This window comes from Semicossyphus pulcher, unplaced genomic scaffold (assembly GCF_022749685.1).
Source record: "Semicossyphus pulcher isolate SPU_LCO1_2020_fin unplaced genomic scaffold, fSemPul1.0.p SCAF_22, whole genome shotgun sequence".
NCBI lineage: Eukaryota > Metazoa > Chordata > Actinopteri > Labriformes > Labridae > Semicossyphus > Semicossyphus pulcher.
Genome location: NW_027211696.1, coordinates 8,276,395 through 8,294,739, shown reverse-complemented (window position 1 = coordinate 8,294,739; position 18,345 = coordinate 8,276,395). Strand labels below are relative to the sequence as shown.

At 40.6% G+C, this 18,345-nt stretch overlaps 2 protein-coding genes across 5 annotated transcripts; one reads left to right on the top strand and one right to left on the bottom strand.

The window, feature by feature from the left end:
- Positions 1-297: 297 nt before the first annotated feature.
- Positions 298-6,328, bottom strand: srsf9 (serine and arginine rich splicing factor 9). Of its 4 annotated transcripts, none has more exons than XM_069673758.1 (5): positions 6,233-6,328; positions 4,617-5,010; positions 4,217-4,464; positions 2,333-2,505; positions 298-1,188 (listed from the first exon to the last, which is right to left on the bottom strand). In XM_069673758.1, the coding sequence occupies exons 2-5, from the start codon at positions 4,772-4,774 to the stop codon at positions 961-963; spliced, it is 807 nt and encodes a 268-aa protein (XP_069529859.1). In that variant the 5' UTR covers positions 4,775-5,010; positions 6,233-6,328; the 3' UTR covers positions 298-960. The 4 variants fall into 4 exon arrangements, with proteins under 4 accessions (XP_069529859.1, XP_069529857.1, XP_069529860.1 ...); XM_069673756.1 differs by having other exon boundaries at positions 4,617-4,796; XM_069673759.1 differs by having other exon boundaries at positions 4,617-4,793.
- Positions 6,329-8,375: 2,047 nt separating this feature from the next.
- On the top strand, positions 8,376-18,312 carry prodha (proline dehydrogenase (oxidase) 1a). The gene is made up of 14 exons (XM_069673401.1): positions 8,376-8,770; positions 8,970-9,178; positions 10,784-10,818; positions 11,907-12,056; positions 12,169-12,233; positions 12,628-12,744; positions 12,901-12,980; positions 13,237-13,318; positions 14,764-14,856; positions 15,058-15,204; positions 15,284-15,459; positions 15,544-15,642; positions 15,864-15,952; positions 16,528-18,312. The coding sequence occupies exons 1-14, from the start codon at positions 8,432-8,434 to the stop codon at positions 16,716-16,718; spliced, it is 1,872 nt and encodes a 623-aa protein (XP_069529502.1). The 5' UTR covers positions 8,376-8,431; the 3' UTR covers positions 16,719-18,312.
- The last annotated feature ends 33 nt before the right edge of the window (positions 18,313-18,345 follow it).

The window sequence follows — 18,345 nt, the reverse complement described above, 5'->3', positions numbered from 1 at the left end:
TCAGTGCGTCAAGGACCGTGCCTGTAGTCTGTAGTGACCGTCTGTACATGGGGCGTCTGCCCTACCAGCTGAGCTAATCCAGCGCCCCGGGAAAGACCCGTTAATGAGCTGTTAGGGGATCATTTGCTGGATGAAAGCAGGGAAAGATTTGTCTTTGAAATATCTCTGTTATTCATGATTCTATGAAATAGATTGTGTTTACCGAGCCGTGTAGCAGAACACGTTTAGCTTTAGTTCACAATGAATATGTTGATGTATTGAAAATGTGTTTTAGGACAAAATCTGAAAAAGTCACAGTAAAATTTTGCATTTTATTGGTTAGAAAAAAAAAACAACATAAGAGGTGCATACAAATTATAATCCACCTACAGGCCACCTCGGTCAGAGGTTACACAATAAAAAAAATCATCTGGCAGGTGCGGCTCACAGTCAGAGTGTCACTACTCTAAAATGCTCACTAACTCTACATATTTTGAACCAGAGGAGGATATTGATAAGCTTCACAGGTTCTTTGATTGGCAAAAACTTCATACTTAAAGCTACAGAAACGTGACACACAAAAAGAGTCATTTTGTAAAGAATTTAAGATTCAGACTTTTAGCGTGATCGCTGCAGGGGATGTCATTTGTTTTGGACTTACATGTGTTTACTGGGTCCTGTCAGGGTTTGAAATTTCTTTATAAAAGAAACCTCCAACATGTTACACAATTACAGAACACTTTTACTTCGCTAATGAAAAAGACAGAACAACAATGTGGCTATCAGAATTCACAAGGGTGTTTAAAGAAAACAAACATCTTTAAGGCTGTGGGGAGGAGCAAGGTGTTCAGGCGATCCTGACCATGGAATGTATTTAGCAAGAAATAACATTTATCTTAATGAGGAGGCCTGGGTTAAAAAAAAATAAAAAGTTGAATTACAAAACCATTCCTTCAATTCCTCTTTAAATGACTGACCTCTCTACCGGTAATGACGTGGTGGAGGGCTATGGTGCTGCGGAGGGTGCCTCCTGGGTGGTGGGCTATGGCGCGACATAGCATGGCGTGGCGGTGACTGGTAGCGGGGAGGGGGAGAGCCTCTGTTATGATAAGGAGGCGAATAGCGGCCTCTTGATCTGGAGCGGGAACGTGAGCGGCCCCAGCTGGGGTTGCCCCTCTCCTCAAAGACGCGAATGTAAGCAGTCTCGCCCTGCAAGAGGAAAAGGAGAGACATTTAGTCTTGTAGTCATTTTCAAAGTTACCATAAAATACGGTGTTAAGTAGGGATACACGATATTGGAATTTTTGCCAATATTTTACAACTCATTTAGCCGATTACCGATACCAATATTTTTTTCCCACACACTTAATTGCAGAGATCATCAACTCTCTCTGTACTGGAATTAGCGTACAGTTTAATGGTGATACTCTTATCACATTTGTTACAACGGTCGGGGTGACGGGTCTTGAGATGGTTAATCAAGTTTGTAGTGTTGAAAGACTTAACCTTTCTATCTATTTCGGAAACTTTGAAAAACTTCCACACCACGGACATTTTGGCTTGTAACTCTCTCATGCTGCGGGTAGACACACGTGACGTCATCACGCTGCGGGTCTTCTTCGCGCCGGGGACATTGCGCCGAGGTCGGGCATTTAATCAAGTATGCAGCAGCCCATTATTTTATCAGTTAATTATATCGGCAGATATCGGCCAACATGCCGATATCTGATAGTTCATTTTTAAGCCAATATCGGCCGATACCGATAACGTGCCGATAATATCGTGCATCCCTAGTGTTAAGACACCCTTACGTCCTTTATACCGGTGTCACCAATATTCAAGTATAAAATGCAGAGACAAGTATGTTATTGTGTTACGGTATTTTACCCAGACAAAAGCGCTATCCGGTTATTATGTGGTGATGCCACATCTCTGCATTAAACTGTTTCTGGGTCCAAGCCGCTACAACGTCTCCTATTTACAATATGCTGCAGTGCTGTTTTCCTCACTGCGAGGAAAACTAATCTGATTGTTGCTAACGCTTCATGACGGACATGCATCGTCATGATTGGGATTGCAGCCTCCACCCTCACACCAATCAACGTTACCGTGGACTGCCAGCTACCGCTAGCTAGTAGCTAGCATGATTGCAAACTCAACAAGGCGAAAACAGATGGCAGGCTGTAATGTGTGTGTTTTGAATGAGATTCAAATTAAAATAAATTGAAATAAAATAACTTTTTTATTAATGAATAGCTATAGAAACCCTTTTTCCCTCTGGGATACAGACTGCGACTTGTACTCCGGATTTTATGGTAAGTGAAGGTTGAACCTCATCAGAAGTGGGACTCACCTGATGTGAATGGAACTCAGTCCGATCCAGTCTGCGCAGCGCGTAGTCCATGTCCTCCCTGCGCAGAAATTCCACTACCCCCTCTCCATCGCGCTGCACATCTGCAAAACAAACGTCTCCTGCCTCACGCATGTGATCCTTCAGATCCTGCCAGCTCCCAGTTGGTGGTAACCCTGTGAAAAAATGTGACATAATCTAAACCTTCTTTGTAGTTGAATTCATTCAAACACAATGTGTATATAGTAAAATACTCCAAAAATGTAAGTAACGCAATGGAATGGCAATGCTGTCAGGGACTTGTAGTTTACATACATCTTTAAGTGCACTGTCATGGTTTAATCATTGCCTTTTTCCTCCAGTGCAGTTATTCATTGCTATGATGCAACCTGACACTTTAGGGGTTTAGTAGATGAGTACTCCAATTCTAACAGCTTGTTTAAACATGCTTGTGTAGCCATGACAAAAATGTAGCAAACAACAAATAAAGAACAATATGTAAGAACAAAATTACCTACCGGTCACTATAGTTGTTTGGGATTATGTAGCCAACACGACCAGTTTCACTAACAGTTTTTTGTTAATTGTCCTGACTTAAAAGCTCACATGACCTCATCCACTTATTCCCCTTGACCTCCGGTTGGTTGTGTGTGAGAGAGAGAAATATATCTGCCTAAGGCTAATGACATCTTCTACTAGTCCTCTTGTCTTCCAGTCCGCCATGAGAGAGAGAAACATACATGCCTACGACTCATCATGACGTCCTCTAGTCCAACAGGAGAAATATATATGCTTTTGACATTTGGTCTTCTACTTGTCCTCCAGTCAGCCGTGAGAGAGAGAAAATATATTTGCCTATGACATCTGACGTCATTGACTAGTCCTCTTGTCCTCAAGTCCACCCTGAGAGAGAGAGAAACATATCTGCCTATGGCGTCCATTACTAGTCTTTTTGTCCTCCAGTCCAGCTTGAGATAGAAACACATCTGCCTATGATTCATGACTTCTTCTACTAGTCCCCTTGTCTGCCACGAGAGAGAGAGAAATGTATCTGCCTACAACTCGTGACTTCCCCTATTAGTCCCATTATCCTCCTGTCCACCATGAGAAACATATCTGCCTTTAACTCGTGATTGTTTGACTCGTCCCTTTGTCCTCCAGTCCGCCATGAGAGAGAGTGAGAGTCAGAAACATTTCTGCCTAAATAACATCCTCTACTAGCATTTTTTGTCCTCCAGTCCGCCATGAGAGAGAAATATATTTGCCTATGACTTCTGACGTCTTTTTGTCCTCCAGTCCGGCTTGAGATAGAAATAGATCTGCCTATGACCTGTGAAGTCCGTTACTACTCCCCTTGACCTCCAGGCCGCCATGAGAAAGAGAAATGTATGTGCCTATGACTCATGACATCTTCTACTAGTCCCCTTGTCCTCAAGTCCGCCATGACAGAGAGAAACATATTTGCCTACGACTCATCGCGTCCCTTACTAGGCCCCCTATCCTCCTGTCCACCATGAGAAACACATCTGCCTTCAACTCGTGTGGTTTTTTACTTGTCTCTTTGTCCTCCAGTCCGCCATGAGAGAGAGTGAGAGTCACAAACATTTCTGCCTAAATAACGTCCTCTACTAGCAGATTTTTGTCCTCCAGTCCGCCACGAGAGAGATAATTTAACTCTAATAGTCCTCTTGTCCTCCAGTCCGATATGAAAGCCAGAGAGAAATCTGCCTACACCTTACGTTCTCTACTAGTGTTTATGCTCTCCAGTCCACCACGAGAGAATGAAAAATATCTGCCTAACACTCATGATGTCTTCTACTCGTCCTCTTGACCGTCAGGACGCCGTTTAAGAAAGAAAATAGTAATTGGCTATCGACGTCCACCTACCAGTCACAGTGACCCGGAATTCAGATCTTCTGGTTGGGGGTCCAAACCTTCCCCTAGGTCCTCCTCCTCCACCTCCTCCTCCTCCTCCTCCTCCTCCTCCTCCACCTCCACCACCACCTCCTCCTCCTCCTCCTCCTCCTCCTCCCATAGGACCAAATTTTGCACCAGAGGATCGAGGATACTCAACACGGAGCTTGGAGTCCCCATATCCATATCCATTCCTTCCATAGACAGCATCATCTGCATCCCTAAGAGAAGAGAGCAAAGAACTCCTTACCAATGTACGCCTGTTTCAGTAGCGGACATCGACCTGGAAAGGCCGTCTCCATCCACGCCCTGCTGTCAACTTATTGTATCCGATATGGAGAATGTGTTTTGACTTGCCATCCCTAAAACTCACCGTGGGTCTTCAAATCTGACAAAGGCAAAAGGGATAGTGCCTCTATTGTTCTTCAATTCAATATCACGGATTTTTCCATATTTGTAGAAGAGATCCTCAATATCCCTCTCCTGGACGTCCATGGGAAGATTCCCCACATAGATCCGTCCGTCCGACATGGTGGTTGAGTGAGCGGCACTGCTGATACAGAATGAGGGGGCACAGGCAGACTTTAAGATCACTTCTTGCTTTCACAAATAGCGGTGGATGAGGTCCTTATCCCAATCCAAAACTTAGTCCAATTGCCTCCAATTCCTGAATCGAGACAAAATCAAACTCTACAGCCAGGGAAGCAGCCATGTTAGAAGTAAATGATGAGAATGATGGCATAGGACCTCAGATCCAAGGCTGAAAGCTTAAAAACACAGGGTTATAAATGTTCAACAACTGTAATTAGTCATTACAGAAATTCGCAGTTGAAAAAACAAGAATCCGTAGAGAAAATCTACTGGAAAATAAACAAATCCAACTGCTACAATACAAATAGTTTTGTCTAAAAATCTATATTTTTCAATGTCTGCTAAATCTATTTTCATACCTTATAAGGAAGCATCTGCATTTGTTGTTGTATTGCACAACTATTACAGTTTTTCCCTTTAATTTATGTGTGTATTTAATTTAACACCAGGCACTCCAGTGCGGTAAATTAGACGAGTACAAGCAAGTTAGTTTAAAATGAAGGGGCAATATATCCTCTGTGTAACATTTAGCCTGCAAAACGTACAGTGCACAGCAACACACCTCTGATTGCGTCTCCAACAAATAGACACTTTAGCTTTAACAAATGCAGTGTTTATGGCAGTACTGTTTCAATATATAGCATCTACAACTTGCATGTGGTCTGAATTTTATGGACTCTCGCTGAAAACATTATGGCGATACAACTGGTTAATTATTAAAAACGTTAATCGTGGTTAGCGCATAAATGTATGTTACTTACATTCAAATATTTAACTTATGTTACCTTGCATAACGTTAACCTATCAATTGTTGTTAAAGTTAAACGTTTTCATGGCCTTAAAACTCATGAAAACAGGTGAACCGAAAAACCCTGCCAACCGGAAGTGAAAGTTTATAGGTTTATACTTGATTTCAAAATGACCTTTGTCGATATATTTAATATACTTAGTTAACACATAAAATACATAGTTTAATTTTAGTTAACTCGTAAGGCTAAAAACCAAGGTGGCTGCAAACCATTAACCTGACCTGAGCCTATAACAGCTCTGAGGCTAACTCGTCCACAGCAGCTAGCTAACATTAGCTAGCGTCTGTTAACCTGTTATACCGTGGTTACATGCCTTAGAAGCAATTTCTGCGACGTAACCTGGATCTTTGGCGAGTAAACATGAAATAAAACGCATTTGGAAACGGTTCCACTTAAATTTGTGGCTTAATAATGAACGCCATCAAAAGAAAAGCGATAGTCTCTTTGTTGATAATGTAAGGTCAGCTAGTCGAGCTAACAATGTTCCGATACTGCAACCATATTTATCTCCAGAAAATGTATAGACTGTGTAATGCACATTAAATACACTCTGTAAATAAAGTTTTAATTATCATAAGTGTTTGTTTACCTTTCTAAGTGAGTAAGCGCGCCTTCTTTTGAAGAAACAATAATATCAGTGAGCACACTGTGAAGCTTCCGTATTAGTTAGCTACATTAGCAAGCAGCTCTGTGTTCTTCTTCTACTGTCTATTTCCGGCAGAAAGAAGTCAGGGTTAGCGCATTGTTGCCTCCTGTCGGAGAGAAAAGGAACACGTTCCGAGCTTTGTCCCAATACTCATCTCAGAATCAGAATCAGAATTAACTTTATTGGCCAGGTTTGTACACATATAAAAATGTTGACTCCGGTTTAACTTTGCTCCCTATGTACACTTAAACATTCAATATTAAACTAATATATTCAAGCCTACCAAAGATAAATACTGCAAATATGAGGAGTGCAACGATGCTGGAATATATATGATTTAAAAAATATATTTTAATAATGTAACATTATTATCTGGAATGGCAGTATCCCTATGGATCAATGTTGCTTGCCGGTCTTGACTAATAGGATACATCCTTTCTACTTAAACCACATGGTGGTCAGTGCTATACTCTTATTTTCTCTTGCACATTTTAACATTTTATTCTCCAAGCCTGTTTAGTCCTGCACTTTACCTCTGTGTTGGCTCCATCCTTTCCTGGTTGGTTCTCTGTGGAATTTTCACGGTTGAGGTCTCTGGATGGGTTGTTACACAACCAATTATATAATACCGTCTCTAAGCCATTGCCATTCTGTGACTATTAGATGTGCTGTGAAAAAGGAAGCAAATAGGAATCACAATTCATTATGGGCAATATACAAAAGACAAAGACAAAGTAAGCCAATTTCATTGTTTAAAATCACCTGCATTAAATTAGGATATCTGATGCAGATGATTATAGACTATATGAGTAACTGTATTATGCAGGGAAGTGTCACTTCATTGAGCACCACATGATCATCTTTACAAAAAAAATCTGAATGGAAAAATTTAACAAAGACAAAACAACAGAAGGACTTTATACAACACAGTGGGATGAAATTTGCATGCACTGGGGGGCATCACAGTACAAACACGTGCTGTGCTACAAAATCCAAACCTCAGGGACTTTATTTCAATTTATTTCAGAGAGCCAAAAGTGTACAAATTTACCAAATATGCCAGGCTGATTTGTTGGGAAATGTGCAATAGAGGTGGAAGTTTGCTTTCTAAATAAAGATTAACTTCCTTTCTTGCTGGCTTACTCTAAATCAGTCAGTGTGAAATAAGACGATTGTTGCAACCAACTAATCCAGCCATTAATGGGGAAATATGTGAATCAGATCTTTAACTAAGAGTGTTAAGTAACACTTTATTACTGAAGACTAGCTATTGGAGGAAAAGAGTCATTAAGTCAGAACTAAAACTGTTGTATTACTGGTCTGCAAGGGGCTTTGAGGTTAAAAGCACGAACTAGCAGCAACTCATACACCCAGGGTTTTTCGTGTTATGGGTGTGTTTTAATCATCTTCAATCCATACAGTTACCTCCACACAAAACATAGGTCGACTTATACGTTGTAACATAAACAAAGTCATTAAAAATAAATATTTATCACTTTATAATTGTTTCCTGGTTTCATAGCTATACCATTCTTTAGTCCCAATGATTTAATACAGTGTCTGACTTATTTTGAAGTCGTAGGTTTTGTTTCTTTTTAATCCATAACTTTGTTAATGTTGAACCGTTTTTCTAAAATATATAAAATGGTTAAATATAAACAGTATATTACAACAACATTCTGATTTCTATAAAACATTGTCTCCTTTTTCTAACTGAACAACTGAACCTTCCATCGTCTTAAAAAATAAACATTTAATAACTAGTTAAAATAAATTAAGGGCTAAATATAGACATTAATAAATGTAATGACAGGTTCGTTATTGCAGAACAAACACTTTCTATCAATATCGACTCTGTATCCTAAAAGTTTTTGATTTACAGGATAAATTAAACGACTGGCCTAATTTTTAATGAGCTTCTCTTGTTTGTCTTGTTGTCATATTTTTTCTTATGTGTACACGCGGGTTCACGCGTGATGCCCGGCGGGGAGCGTGATGTAACTTGGAAGGCGCCGCCTCCTGCGCGAGATGACTTTAAAATAACTGCCAAGCGCGCGCTCACTAGGCAACATTGCGGCAAGGTGAAGCTGCCGTGACGTGCAGGCTGTAAAGTTCAGAGAGGAGAGGGAACGAAAGGAAAGCATGTCGTACACAAAGTTTGTTTCAGCTCTTGCTCGGGCAAACTCGGGTAATGTGAAGACTCTACGCATCTCACCGGGAAGATGTCGGTCAACGGTCGCATCCACCAAGAACCAGGAGGAGAAAGAGCAGCAGATTGATGGGTGCCCCGTGGTAGAGGCTGTGCCGGTTGAACTCATCAGCCAGACCAAAAATGTAACAAGTACGCAGTTAAACAAGATTCACATTGACTTCGACAACACCCAGGAAGCTTACAAAAGCAAAGGCAACATGGAACTGCTCCGAAGTCTGCTGGTGTTCAAACTTTGTACAATTGACGTCCTCGTTGAAAAGAACAAAGAGGTGAGTTGATTTAGGTGGTCCAAAATATAGCCTGATAGATTTTAATTGTCCAATAGAAAACACAAGTAATTTTCAGCTTTAAAAATATATTATAACGTATGCGTAATAGTTTAATTATTAATACTGGGAAGGCTAGTATAATTGCACTAAATAATAAACCACAGTGCTAGAGTTACCCAGCCCTTGTGTTGTGTTGCAGTTGATGGATCTGAGCAAGAAGCTGCTGGGTCAGTGGATGTTTGAGAAGATGATGAAGATGACCTTCTACGGCCAGTTTGTGGCGGGGGAAGACCACAACTCAATCAAACCTTTAATCCAGAAGAATCAGGCCTTTGGTGTTGGGGCAGTTTTGGACTACAGCGTTGAAGAGGACCTGACACAAGAGGAGGCAGAGAAGAAGGAAATGGAGTGAGTAATGACATGTGAGGGAGCGAGGTGCAGCCTGCTTACTCATTTAGGTTTCAGGTTGACACATAATATGCACTGTTGAACTGAAAGATGAAACCAAGAGAATTTAATCAGTATAAACATTAATGTGTGTGCCCCACATGAGGAGTGATATGAGTTACATTATACTAAACTGCTTTGTTTAGTCAGTGCAGTCGTTTAGCCCAGTATCACATGCTCCACAACAGTAGGCCCATTATTACCTGATCCTGCCTATTCTCTCTGCAAGACAAGAAGAGACTCTCAAAGAAACCTGGGAAAGTAACTTGAATAGGCCATTACAAAGGGACTATTTTCTCTCTATGCACTGGAGGGAGCAATTTCAGGAATAAAAGATTTTTTTTTCCATGAAAAGATTTACAACTCTTAAAACTTTACAGCAGTATTATTATAATATGTTGTGTTAGGTTAAGTCTTATAAATTATTAAATAGTTTAGTTACAGCCTTTACACCAGTGTATGTAGGGCAACGTTATAAGGCACTGAATGTACATCCTTAGCTATAGGTGAGTAAACACAGTTATAAAGGGCCTCAATTTGCCCTCAGCATCCCTAGCAGGTTAATCCTGCCCTAAAGGGTAATTTCACTGTTCAAAACATGTGACTGATGTTTAAGTTCGGGTTAAAAGACCGGTCGAACCACTTTAGCACTCTGTCTGTGAACTTTTGCAACTTCTTTCTGTTTCAAAATATGTTGTCCCTCGCCACATCATCCTTCCCCTCCTTTATTTACATGAAGAACACAGCATTTAAAACTCAATAAAATGAGCAATAGTTTGTTATCAGGTCATTCTTATCACCTGGTTTCCGTTACGCCTGCAATCACATTCACAGAAGTCACGCCATCGATGCAATGTCAACTCGTCATAAAGAAACCGCAATCAAAATCAAGTATTTTTATTTCATTTCCAGCTGCAAAACAGAGTCCTTCCCTTATTGGTCAGCCAGGACAGACCCCTCTCCTCTGATTGGTCGAGCTGGTGATTCAGTAAGGGGTTGTGCCTACTGAGAAGGCTGCCAGCCTTTTAGAGTAATGTCCTGGCACCCTTCACCGGCAACACATGCAAGTGTTATGTAATGTTCTGTGAAGGAAATAAGCTTATTTTTAAACGGAGGATTATCTCACTAAGCACAAACATTCACATTCGGGACTTAATCCAACACCTTTTTTTTTTATTAGGAGCCAGTTAGCTCTATTAAAAACTCCTTTAATAAGGAGAAGACAACACAGTGAACACAGTCTGTTCCCTGCTGTGTTTGTCATGTCACAACAAGTCTAGAAAAGGGGGTCATCATGGAAACAGCACAAGAATTTCTCTGAAGTGATCTCGTGCTGGAGGGGGAGAAACTGGTTATAAGGACTTGTGAAAACAACACATAAAGTCTGTGTTTTGTCATTCAAAATAGTCTTCTTAGATCTCAGACCATCCTGTTTTTCAATTGTTAGGTAAATAAACACCTTCCTAACAATGTAAGTGACTTGAGAAGTTCTCTTTCTCATTTGTTGATTGGAAATGCAAATAAGTCCTGTTTCTATTCTGATGCCGATCCCTCCTTCTCTTTCAGTTCCTGTGTTTCTGAAGCCGAGAAAGAAAGTCCAGGTTCGTGTAACTACTGGTTTGCTTTGACACTTAGTCGCTTAAGCTCGCCGTGATTGCAAAACAACAAGTGTGAGGTCTGGTATGTGTAGTCATGTGGCTGTAGTGCAGGTTATATCTGGATTCAGTGGGGTCTGAAATGTCCTGTTGATTGGACACACTGGGAAGAGGCTTGGTTCATGTTACAGGGTTGATGCTTCACTCTGAAGTATATCATTCACTTAGTGCTTTCTGTGGTCTTATTTTAAAATCCATTGAGAAAATAAATATAATTTATTAATACATATTCATCTTTCTGGCAGTTATAGTAGTGGTAGTATTAGTGCTAACATATATTCTAAGTAGGTTTATTCTGTTCACTGCCAGAGAGAAGAAGAATTTATTAACTGCAAAAGGTCCAATAAATCATTTCTGCTTATGTTACATTTATTGTTTCATTAATAATAAATAAATGTTTAGTGTGCAAAATAAAAGCATGCAGGGTTTTAGAATCTCTTTTTATCACAAGGTCAAATTTTAGGACAAAAGGAAACTTTTATATCATTTGAAAATGTTAAAGAGGGGGTATTATGCTGTTTTACATTTTAATACATATAATGTTACAATGTTGGATGTTCAGACTAAACGTGGGTGAAGTGTCAAATCTGTAGGTAAAAGTATGTTGGCGTAATCCCCAGGCTTCTCAGCTCAGTCTGCAAGCTGCTGTGAACACCAGGTTTCACACAATTTTTTCTACACACTGCACTTTGTGACATCACAAAGCTGGCCAATCAGAAGAAAGTGGGCTTGTAGGGGCAGCGGTTTCTTAAAGGGACAGAGCTGACTGATTCATTTCAGGCAGAGGCTGTATGAGGGCCTGCACAGAGCACCAGTGCGAGAAATGAGAGGAGTAAATTATGCTAAGCTACTCCACAGGTATCACAGAGTGAAATATGAAGCTTGAAATTAGCATGATGCCCCCTTTAATGTTGTCTCTGGAAATGCATTATGTTTTATATCATTTCGGAATATTAGCTCCAAAAGCTCCAAATAATTATTCAGAATACTGTTTTTCCATGTCAAGCAGCTGATGTTCCTTCTGTTCACTCCAGGTGCTGGTCATCGTGAGAAGAAGTACAAGGCCCATCGTCAGTTCGGGGACAGGCGTGGGGGCGTTACAAGCGCACGTACCTATTTCTATGCAGATGAGGCCAAATGTGACAACCAAATGGAGACATTCATAAACTGCATCAAAGCCTCTGGTAGGTAGTTAAGTTTCTGAGGAAGCAATTAAGATCCAAAGTACAGTCGTTACAAGCGTGTTATGACTATAATGCCTACAAACAGTAAAATCATTGTATAAATGTGTTTCAGGGGGAGCGTCTTCAGAAGGGTTTTCTGCAATCAAAATGACTGCTCTGGGACGCCCACAGTTCCTCGTAAGTCCAGGACTTCTATTTATACTGAATGTAACTGGAGCTGATTGGCACAGGATCACTATTATAGCTCAATGTGGCTAATAAAACATAAGCCATTTATCTTTCTCTTCATGGTTAAGTGTTATCACTTTTTTAAATGGTACTACTCGGATAGTATCAATGCTTTACACAAGAAACTGTGTCAAGTGTAGGGAAAGCAACATTCCCTGTGTCAGATGGTGGATTCACACCTCAGTGTCACACTTTCCGAACTTTCTCAGAAAAATGAACATTTATTTGCAAACTGAAAATGAGCAGAAGGTGTGATTATCTGAACAAACTACTGTCCTTTCAAGCTAACCCCATCCCAAAGTGGCTCTAATGAAATGTCATAAATGTATCTGTGTTTGAACAGCTCCAGTTTTCAGAAGTCCTGGTTAAATGGAGACGGTTTTTCAACTTCCTCGCAGCACAACAGGGAAAATCTGATATGATGGTTCTGGAACAGAAACTAGAGCTGGAACAACTAAAGGTTAGTCAGCTATCAACACGCCAATGCAGGTTCATGCATGCTCAACTGGTGTCCCTAAGTCTGGTTTCAAATGTGTTCGAGCCCTCATGACTTTAAAAGCAATGTCTTGTGTTCTAACGCTAATCATGTTTTAATCGTTGAAATATTTACTTGCAGGAAAGTCTGGCTAAAATGGGTGTTGGAGCAAAGAAAGACATTGAGAATTGGTTTACTGGAGAGAAGCTGGGTTTGTCAGGGTAAGACAGTGACTCATAAGTGCAGGAACAACAATACTTCACATTCATACTTTCAAACGTGTAGCCTTAAGGGCTTTAAATCCTGTTAAGTCAGGGCGTGTTCTGTTGTGTCAGGTAGCTTTATGTGCTAATTATTATTAGCATAAAATACCTGTGGTTCGCTCCTCTAAGCTCACAGCACTGCAACGTAGTCTATTAAAAAGACACTGAATTGAATGTATGTTTTACTAGAATTTTAATCTCTTACATCTTCCAGAACAATAGATCTGCTGGACTGGAACAGTTTGATAAACGACACAACAAAAATCTCCAATCTGCTTATGGTGCCAAATCTTGAGGTGAGTCGTGCACATGTTTCGAGTTTGGGGGGGAAAAAGAAACGACTGTGTGAGGACGTTTGATTATTGTTGTCATCTAAGTGCTACTTCAGTCTGGTTATCTCTTTATCTGTACAGATTGTTTTCCAATGTAAAAGGTGGAAAAATGCAACTGACCTCTAAATTTTACAGTTCAATCACAAGACACCAGTAAATGTAAGTAAGGAGGAACATTTGTTTTACACTGATGGTGTGGTGATGGTCAGAAGTCTTTGGCGTTTGGACTCTACGGGGAGATGTGGTGATTGAAGGCAGTTGGCCATAGACTGTATAAAAAGATGGACGACATGACAGCTCCCTAAAAGTGAAGCCAAAACATGTTGTGCGCCCCCTGCTGACTGGCTGCAGTATAGGTCATAAAGCCTGCCTCCTCGAAGTTAACAGATGTGACATGAGTCAGACTATAAATCTTCTAAATTCTTATCATGCTGATTTATGTCCTTTTATTCTGACAAGTTTATCTCTAATTAGTTATTTGATGTTGTAAAAAGGATGATTGACAGCTCTGTTGACAAATACGGCTTCTGCAGCCGAAGTGTTCCGCATTAGCAGAGTAGAGGAGAAAGGGCTGCTTCAAACCAACAAATCTATACGTACAGTCATTGGTGTCGGCCCTGAGCAGCCGCAAGATACATCCCCCCAAGGAGTCCGGACACTGGTGGTGGAGGTGTTGGCTGATGGTGTCATCTAAGGCTGATGAGATGATGGGCGGTGATGGGAAGGTGGAGGGTCTCGCATAAGAACGGCATGAATGAACTGGAGGCAGAGAACAGCTATGTTTGAAAAGACAGTAACAATATGAGAGTGTGCTGTTGGACAGATGTGATGAGAACGGCTGAGTGAGCATACGTGAGGGGAGCGTGAGCAGAATGGCATGAGATATGAACAATAGAAGCAGCATGCACAGTATAGTCTTCCTGACTGAACTTACACTAGAGCTTCATATAAATGTAAGCATATAGTGTTGTTAATAATCTCATAAACTGATAGTAAAATAAATGTAGGTTAGACAACAACTTTAAAAGTGGGAACAAGTTGATAAAAGTCTGATTGTACAAGAAATTGATTTTCTTCCCACAAGATAATAACTTACTGGCGCAATATTATATCTTCTTCCTACAAGTAAACATTTGTTCTGATAGTGTAAAAACGAAAGGTCATGTGGGACAGAGCTTGCCACATTTCTGTGAGTCATGTTCTAGTGAACCTGTTTGTGTAGCCATTGTGTATTGAGTGTAGCTGAGATAATACTATCAGTTCAAAAAAGGGACAAAATTGCAAAAGCTGCTCTCACCCCCTCCCGTTCCCTGCCCTGTCTGTCGTTCACTGACACAAAAGTTTGTCCTGATCATAGAGATTGGCTTGAAATCAAATGTTTGTATTTTTTTGTGTGTTGGTTTGTGCAGAAAAGACAGCTGGAGCCTCTGCTGAACGCGTTTACAGCTGAGGAGGAGAGGCAGATGAAGAGAATGCTGCAGAGAGTGGATATCCTGGCCAAGGTAAGGATACACAACCCAATAAATATGTGGTTAGAAAATTAATTTAAGGATCAGTATCAATATATTGAACTAATTTATTGCAATAAAAAGGAAATCAAGGACATAAAAAGCTAATTATGTTTGCTAAAGTAATGAACACACACAATCGTGTCGCTTATGAAGCTGTATAATCTGTAAATACACTTTGTCTGTGCGTCCCAGCATGCCATGGAGAATGGAGTAAGGCTAATGGTGGATGCCGAGCAGACATACTTCCAGCCAGCCATTAGTCGACTGACCCTGGAGATGCAGAGGAAGTTCAACAGAGAGAAGCCGATTATATTCAACACGTACCAATGTTACCTCAAGGTGAGGCCGCGCTTCTTGTTTCTGCGCCCTGTAAGGATAGTATGAATGTAGTCTTATCCTTGTCTTTTCAATCCTATAGGAAGCCTATGACAATGTAACTGTGGACGTTGAGCTGTCCCGTCGGGAGGGCTGGTTCTTTGGCGCCAAACTGGTCCGTGGAGCTTACATGTACCAAGAGAGAGACCGGGCCCAAGAGATCGGCTATGAAGACCCAATAAACCCGGACTATGAGGCCACTAACAGGATGTATCACAAGTACGTTTTGTATATTATGAAGGCCCCCTGTGCTTCAGCTATAAGATGTGTAAATCCTGACCATCTGCCTTGGTGTTTTCCCAGGTGCTTGGAGTATGTGCTGGAGGAGATCGAACACAGCAGGAAAGCTAATATCATGGTTGCAACTCACAATGAGGACACGGTGAAATATACGCTGGAAAAGTAGGTTTTTAAAGGACATTTGGCACACACACTAAATCTCTCTTTCATAAGTTTTTAACGATTGAAACTAATGCTTGGATATTTCTGAAATGAAATGATTCTTTGTAAAGTAATTATGGGATTTACCGAGTGTAATTCCACATCAATGGTGGAGTATCCCACCCAAGCTCTTATTATGTAACAGCCATTTCACTTGGGTGGTTTTTTCTTCTGTTTTTCAGGATGAATGAGATGGGCCTTTCCCCCGCTGAGAATAAGGTTTACTTTGGACAGCTGCTCGGCATGTGTGACCAGATCAGCTTCCCTCTAGGTATGTTGTGCTCAGCTTGAGTACTAAAAGTAAACAGTGAGTTATGGAACCACGTAGGGCTTACATCACAGAGTCACGTGTCCGCAGACTTACCACTGAAATACAGCCCCCCCAAACACGTCAGCTTTTTCACTCTCACGCGGCCACTGATCTATGCAATCTATAGATATCTTTGGAGCTCCTGGTTCATGATGTCCTTAAATGTTTATCACGCAGTGTTGATGCATGCAGAAACACATCGCTACCCAAAACAGTGATATGACATGATACTGTTTGTGGATTCATGACAGAACATAACAGTCAAATCTCATGTTTTTGTTTGAGGTGGAATCAGTTAGCTAACCAGATTTGACTGACTGACTTTCAGTTAACTTTATGAGCTTTTGGCAGTTTAAATTACTTAAATAAAAATGTATACAAAAATATTTAATGTGCAAAAATCTCAAGCTATTCCTCTGCTTCGTCCATTTTCGAGTCCTCCTGTTGGACATTACATAAAAAGCCAACACATGGAATGCACACACAGAGGAGTCTGATTGATTGCAAACACGTCTCCTTGCTCTGTGTCGAAACAGGTCAAGCCGGCTTCCCCGTCTACAAGTACGTCCCATACGGCCCCGTCAACGAGGTCATTCCATACCTGTCTCGCCGCGCTCAGGAGAACCGCGGCTTCATGAAGGGATCGCAGAGAGAGCGCAGCCTGCTGTGGACGGAGCTGAAACGCAGGGTGCAGGGGGGTCAGATTTTCTACACGCCTGTTTACTGAGCCACAGGAGGTTCACACGCAAAACCGAAGTGTAAGCATTCCAGCATGTTGACTGTACCACTACCTGCTGAGTGCTGCTCGTCGAGGGAGATTAATGTCCTTCCCTGGCTGGTTTAGTTTCAACATTTACTGACAGGTGTTTTAAATACTGTATGGGCTGTGATGGAGATTTATTTTTCTTTATGCAGACGCTTGACTAAGACGTCTTTAAAACATAACCATAATACTATGTTGTGGAGTTGTGCTGCTTCTTTAAGAAGTGATGATTGATATCAGAACTAGTTAATTTAACTCAAAGATTGTTACTGGAAATCCTCTGAATCAACAAAAACCTTTTTTTCTTCTTTGAAGTACCTTTGTAAGTGTTAATGTCTCTGCGTGTAAATTCTGTCTGACATACAGGTTGGGATTATTCAGTAGAGACTATATTGCACATGTATGGTTACCAAAGGTGCCTGACTTGCTTCTTCTTTTAAAGTGAACAGGCTTTGTATGTGTTGTTGAGGGTGAAGTTGGTCTGGGGTCGCCGTCAAGTGCCTTATAATTGTTTTCTCTTTATTACCTTGAAGCCATTAGCTACTGTACGACTTCTGCACACTCCTCTAAGGGGATAAATTATTTTAGCATGTTTATTGTTGATACTATGTGTCTTTATATTCATCCGCTGGAATAAATCACATGCTAATTATAATGCAGCATAGTTATTTTGATTACATTGTAAAAATCAGCTGTCTGCTCATATCCTCAGATCTGAGTCATAACCGTGTGCTAACGAGCTATGTGTTCAACTACTGAGTAGCACGAGGCTAAAGAGTGAGCCATTTCAGGGAATCATTCACGCCTGGTGTGTTCAGTACTTAACATGTGCTGCATGGTCCTGACGTCATATTTCAATTATAGAACATCTTGTGTTCATTTAAGAGAAGAACAACAGGTGTTTAAAGCAGAACCAGCAACTGTTAAGCATTCTTAAAACACTCAATGGTTACCGTTGTGATGGTTACCACTGTGGGAAACCACCTGAAAGACCACCTGCCCTGCTGCATAATGTGGTGGAGAGGAGAAAGTGGCTGTGAGTTCAGTTTATTATTCTAGAGGAGACTGGGTGTTTGAATCTGCCCATAGCTTTTAAATCATTTGTAAGTTTTAGCTCTTGAAACGATCCAAGAACTATGAATCAAACTTAAAGCTGTAAAGCTTTCAGAAACATACAGGGTGTTGTGGTGACATAACACAAGTTATATTGGTCTGCCTTGTGTTTGCAGACTCCCTGTCAGCATGTTAATGCTTTTATTTCAGCCACGAGACTTAAATACTGTCATAAAAACATCAAGTTATTCAAGGTAACTTTTGTTCCAGTCACGTCATCATTTTAACACAAACTAGCAATTATTGATTTGGATTGAGGATGAATACAAAGAGATGACATGTATTATCAAGTTGTTGACTTACTAACACTGGCACATGTAGAATATTGAATATGTATTTTTTTCATTGTTCATTGTTCTGTGTTTGGGTTCATTATTGGTGTATCAGTATATACCATATTTTGTACAGTTGTAAGATATATGTAATCATTGATTACAGCAATAAAATGCCGTAAATTTAATTCAGACTTGTGTTGACT

Coding starts and splice junctions, on each gene's coding strand:
- srsf9 (XM_069673758.1), bottom strand. CDS start 4,774: ATGTCGGACGGACGGATCTATGTGGGGAATCTTCCCATGGACGTCCAG. Junction 4,465..4,616: donor GTCAGATTTGAAGACCCACG/GTGAGTTTTAGG, acceptor CTCTTCTCTTAG/GGATGCAGATGATGCTGTCT. Junction 1,189..2,332: donor CTGAGTTCCATTCACATCAG/GTGAGTCCCACT, acceptor TTCCTCTTGCAG/GGCGAGACTGCTTACATTCG.
- prodha (XM_069673401.1), top strand. CDS start 8,432: ATGTCGTACACAAAGTTTGTTTCAGCTCTTGCTCGGGCAAACTCGGGT. Junction 12,057..12,168: donor AAACTGCATCAAAGCCTCTG/GTAGGTAGTTAA, acceptor AATGTGTTTCAG/GGGGAGCGTCTTCAGAAGGG. Junction 15,460..15,543: donor ACTAACAGGATGTATCACAA/GTACGTTTTGTA, acceptor GTGTTTTCCCAG/GTGCTTGGAGTATGTGCTGG.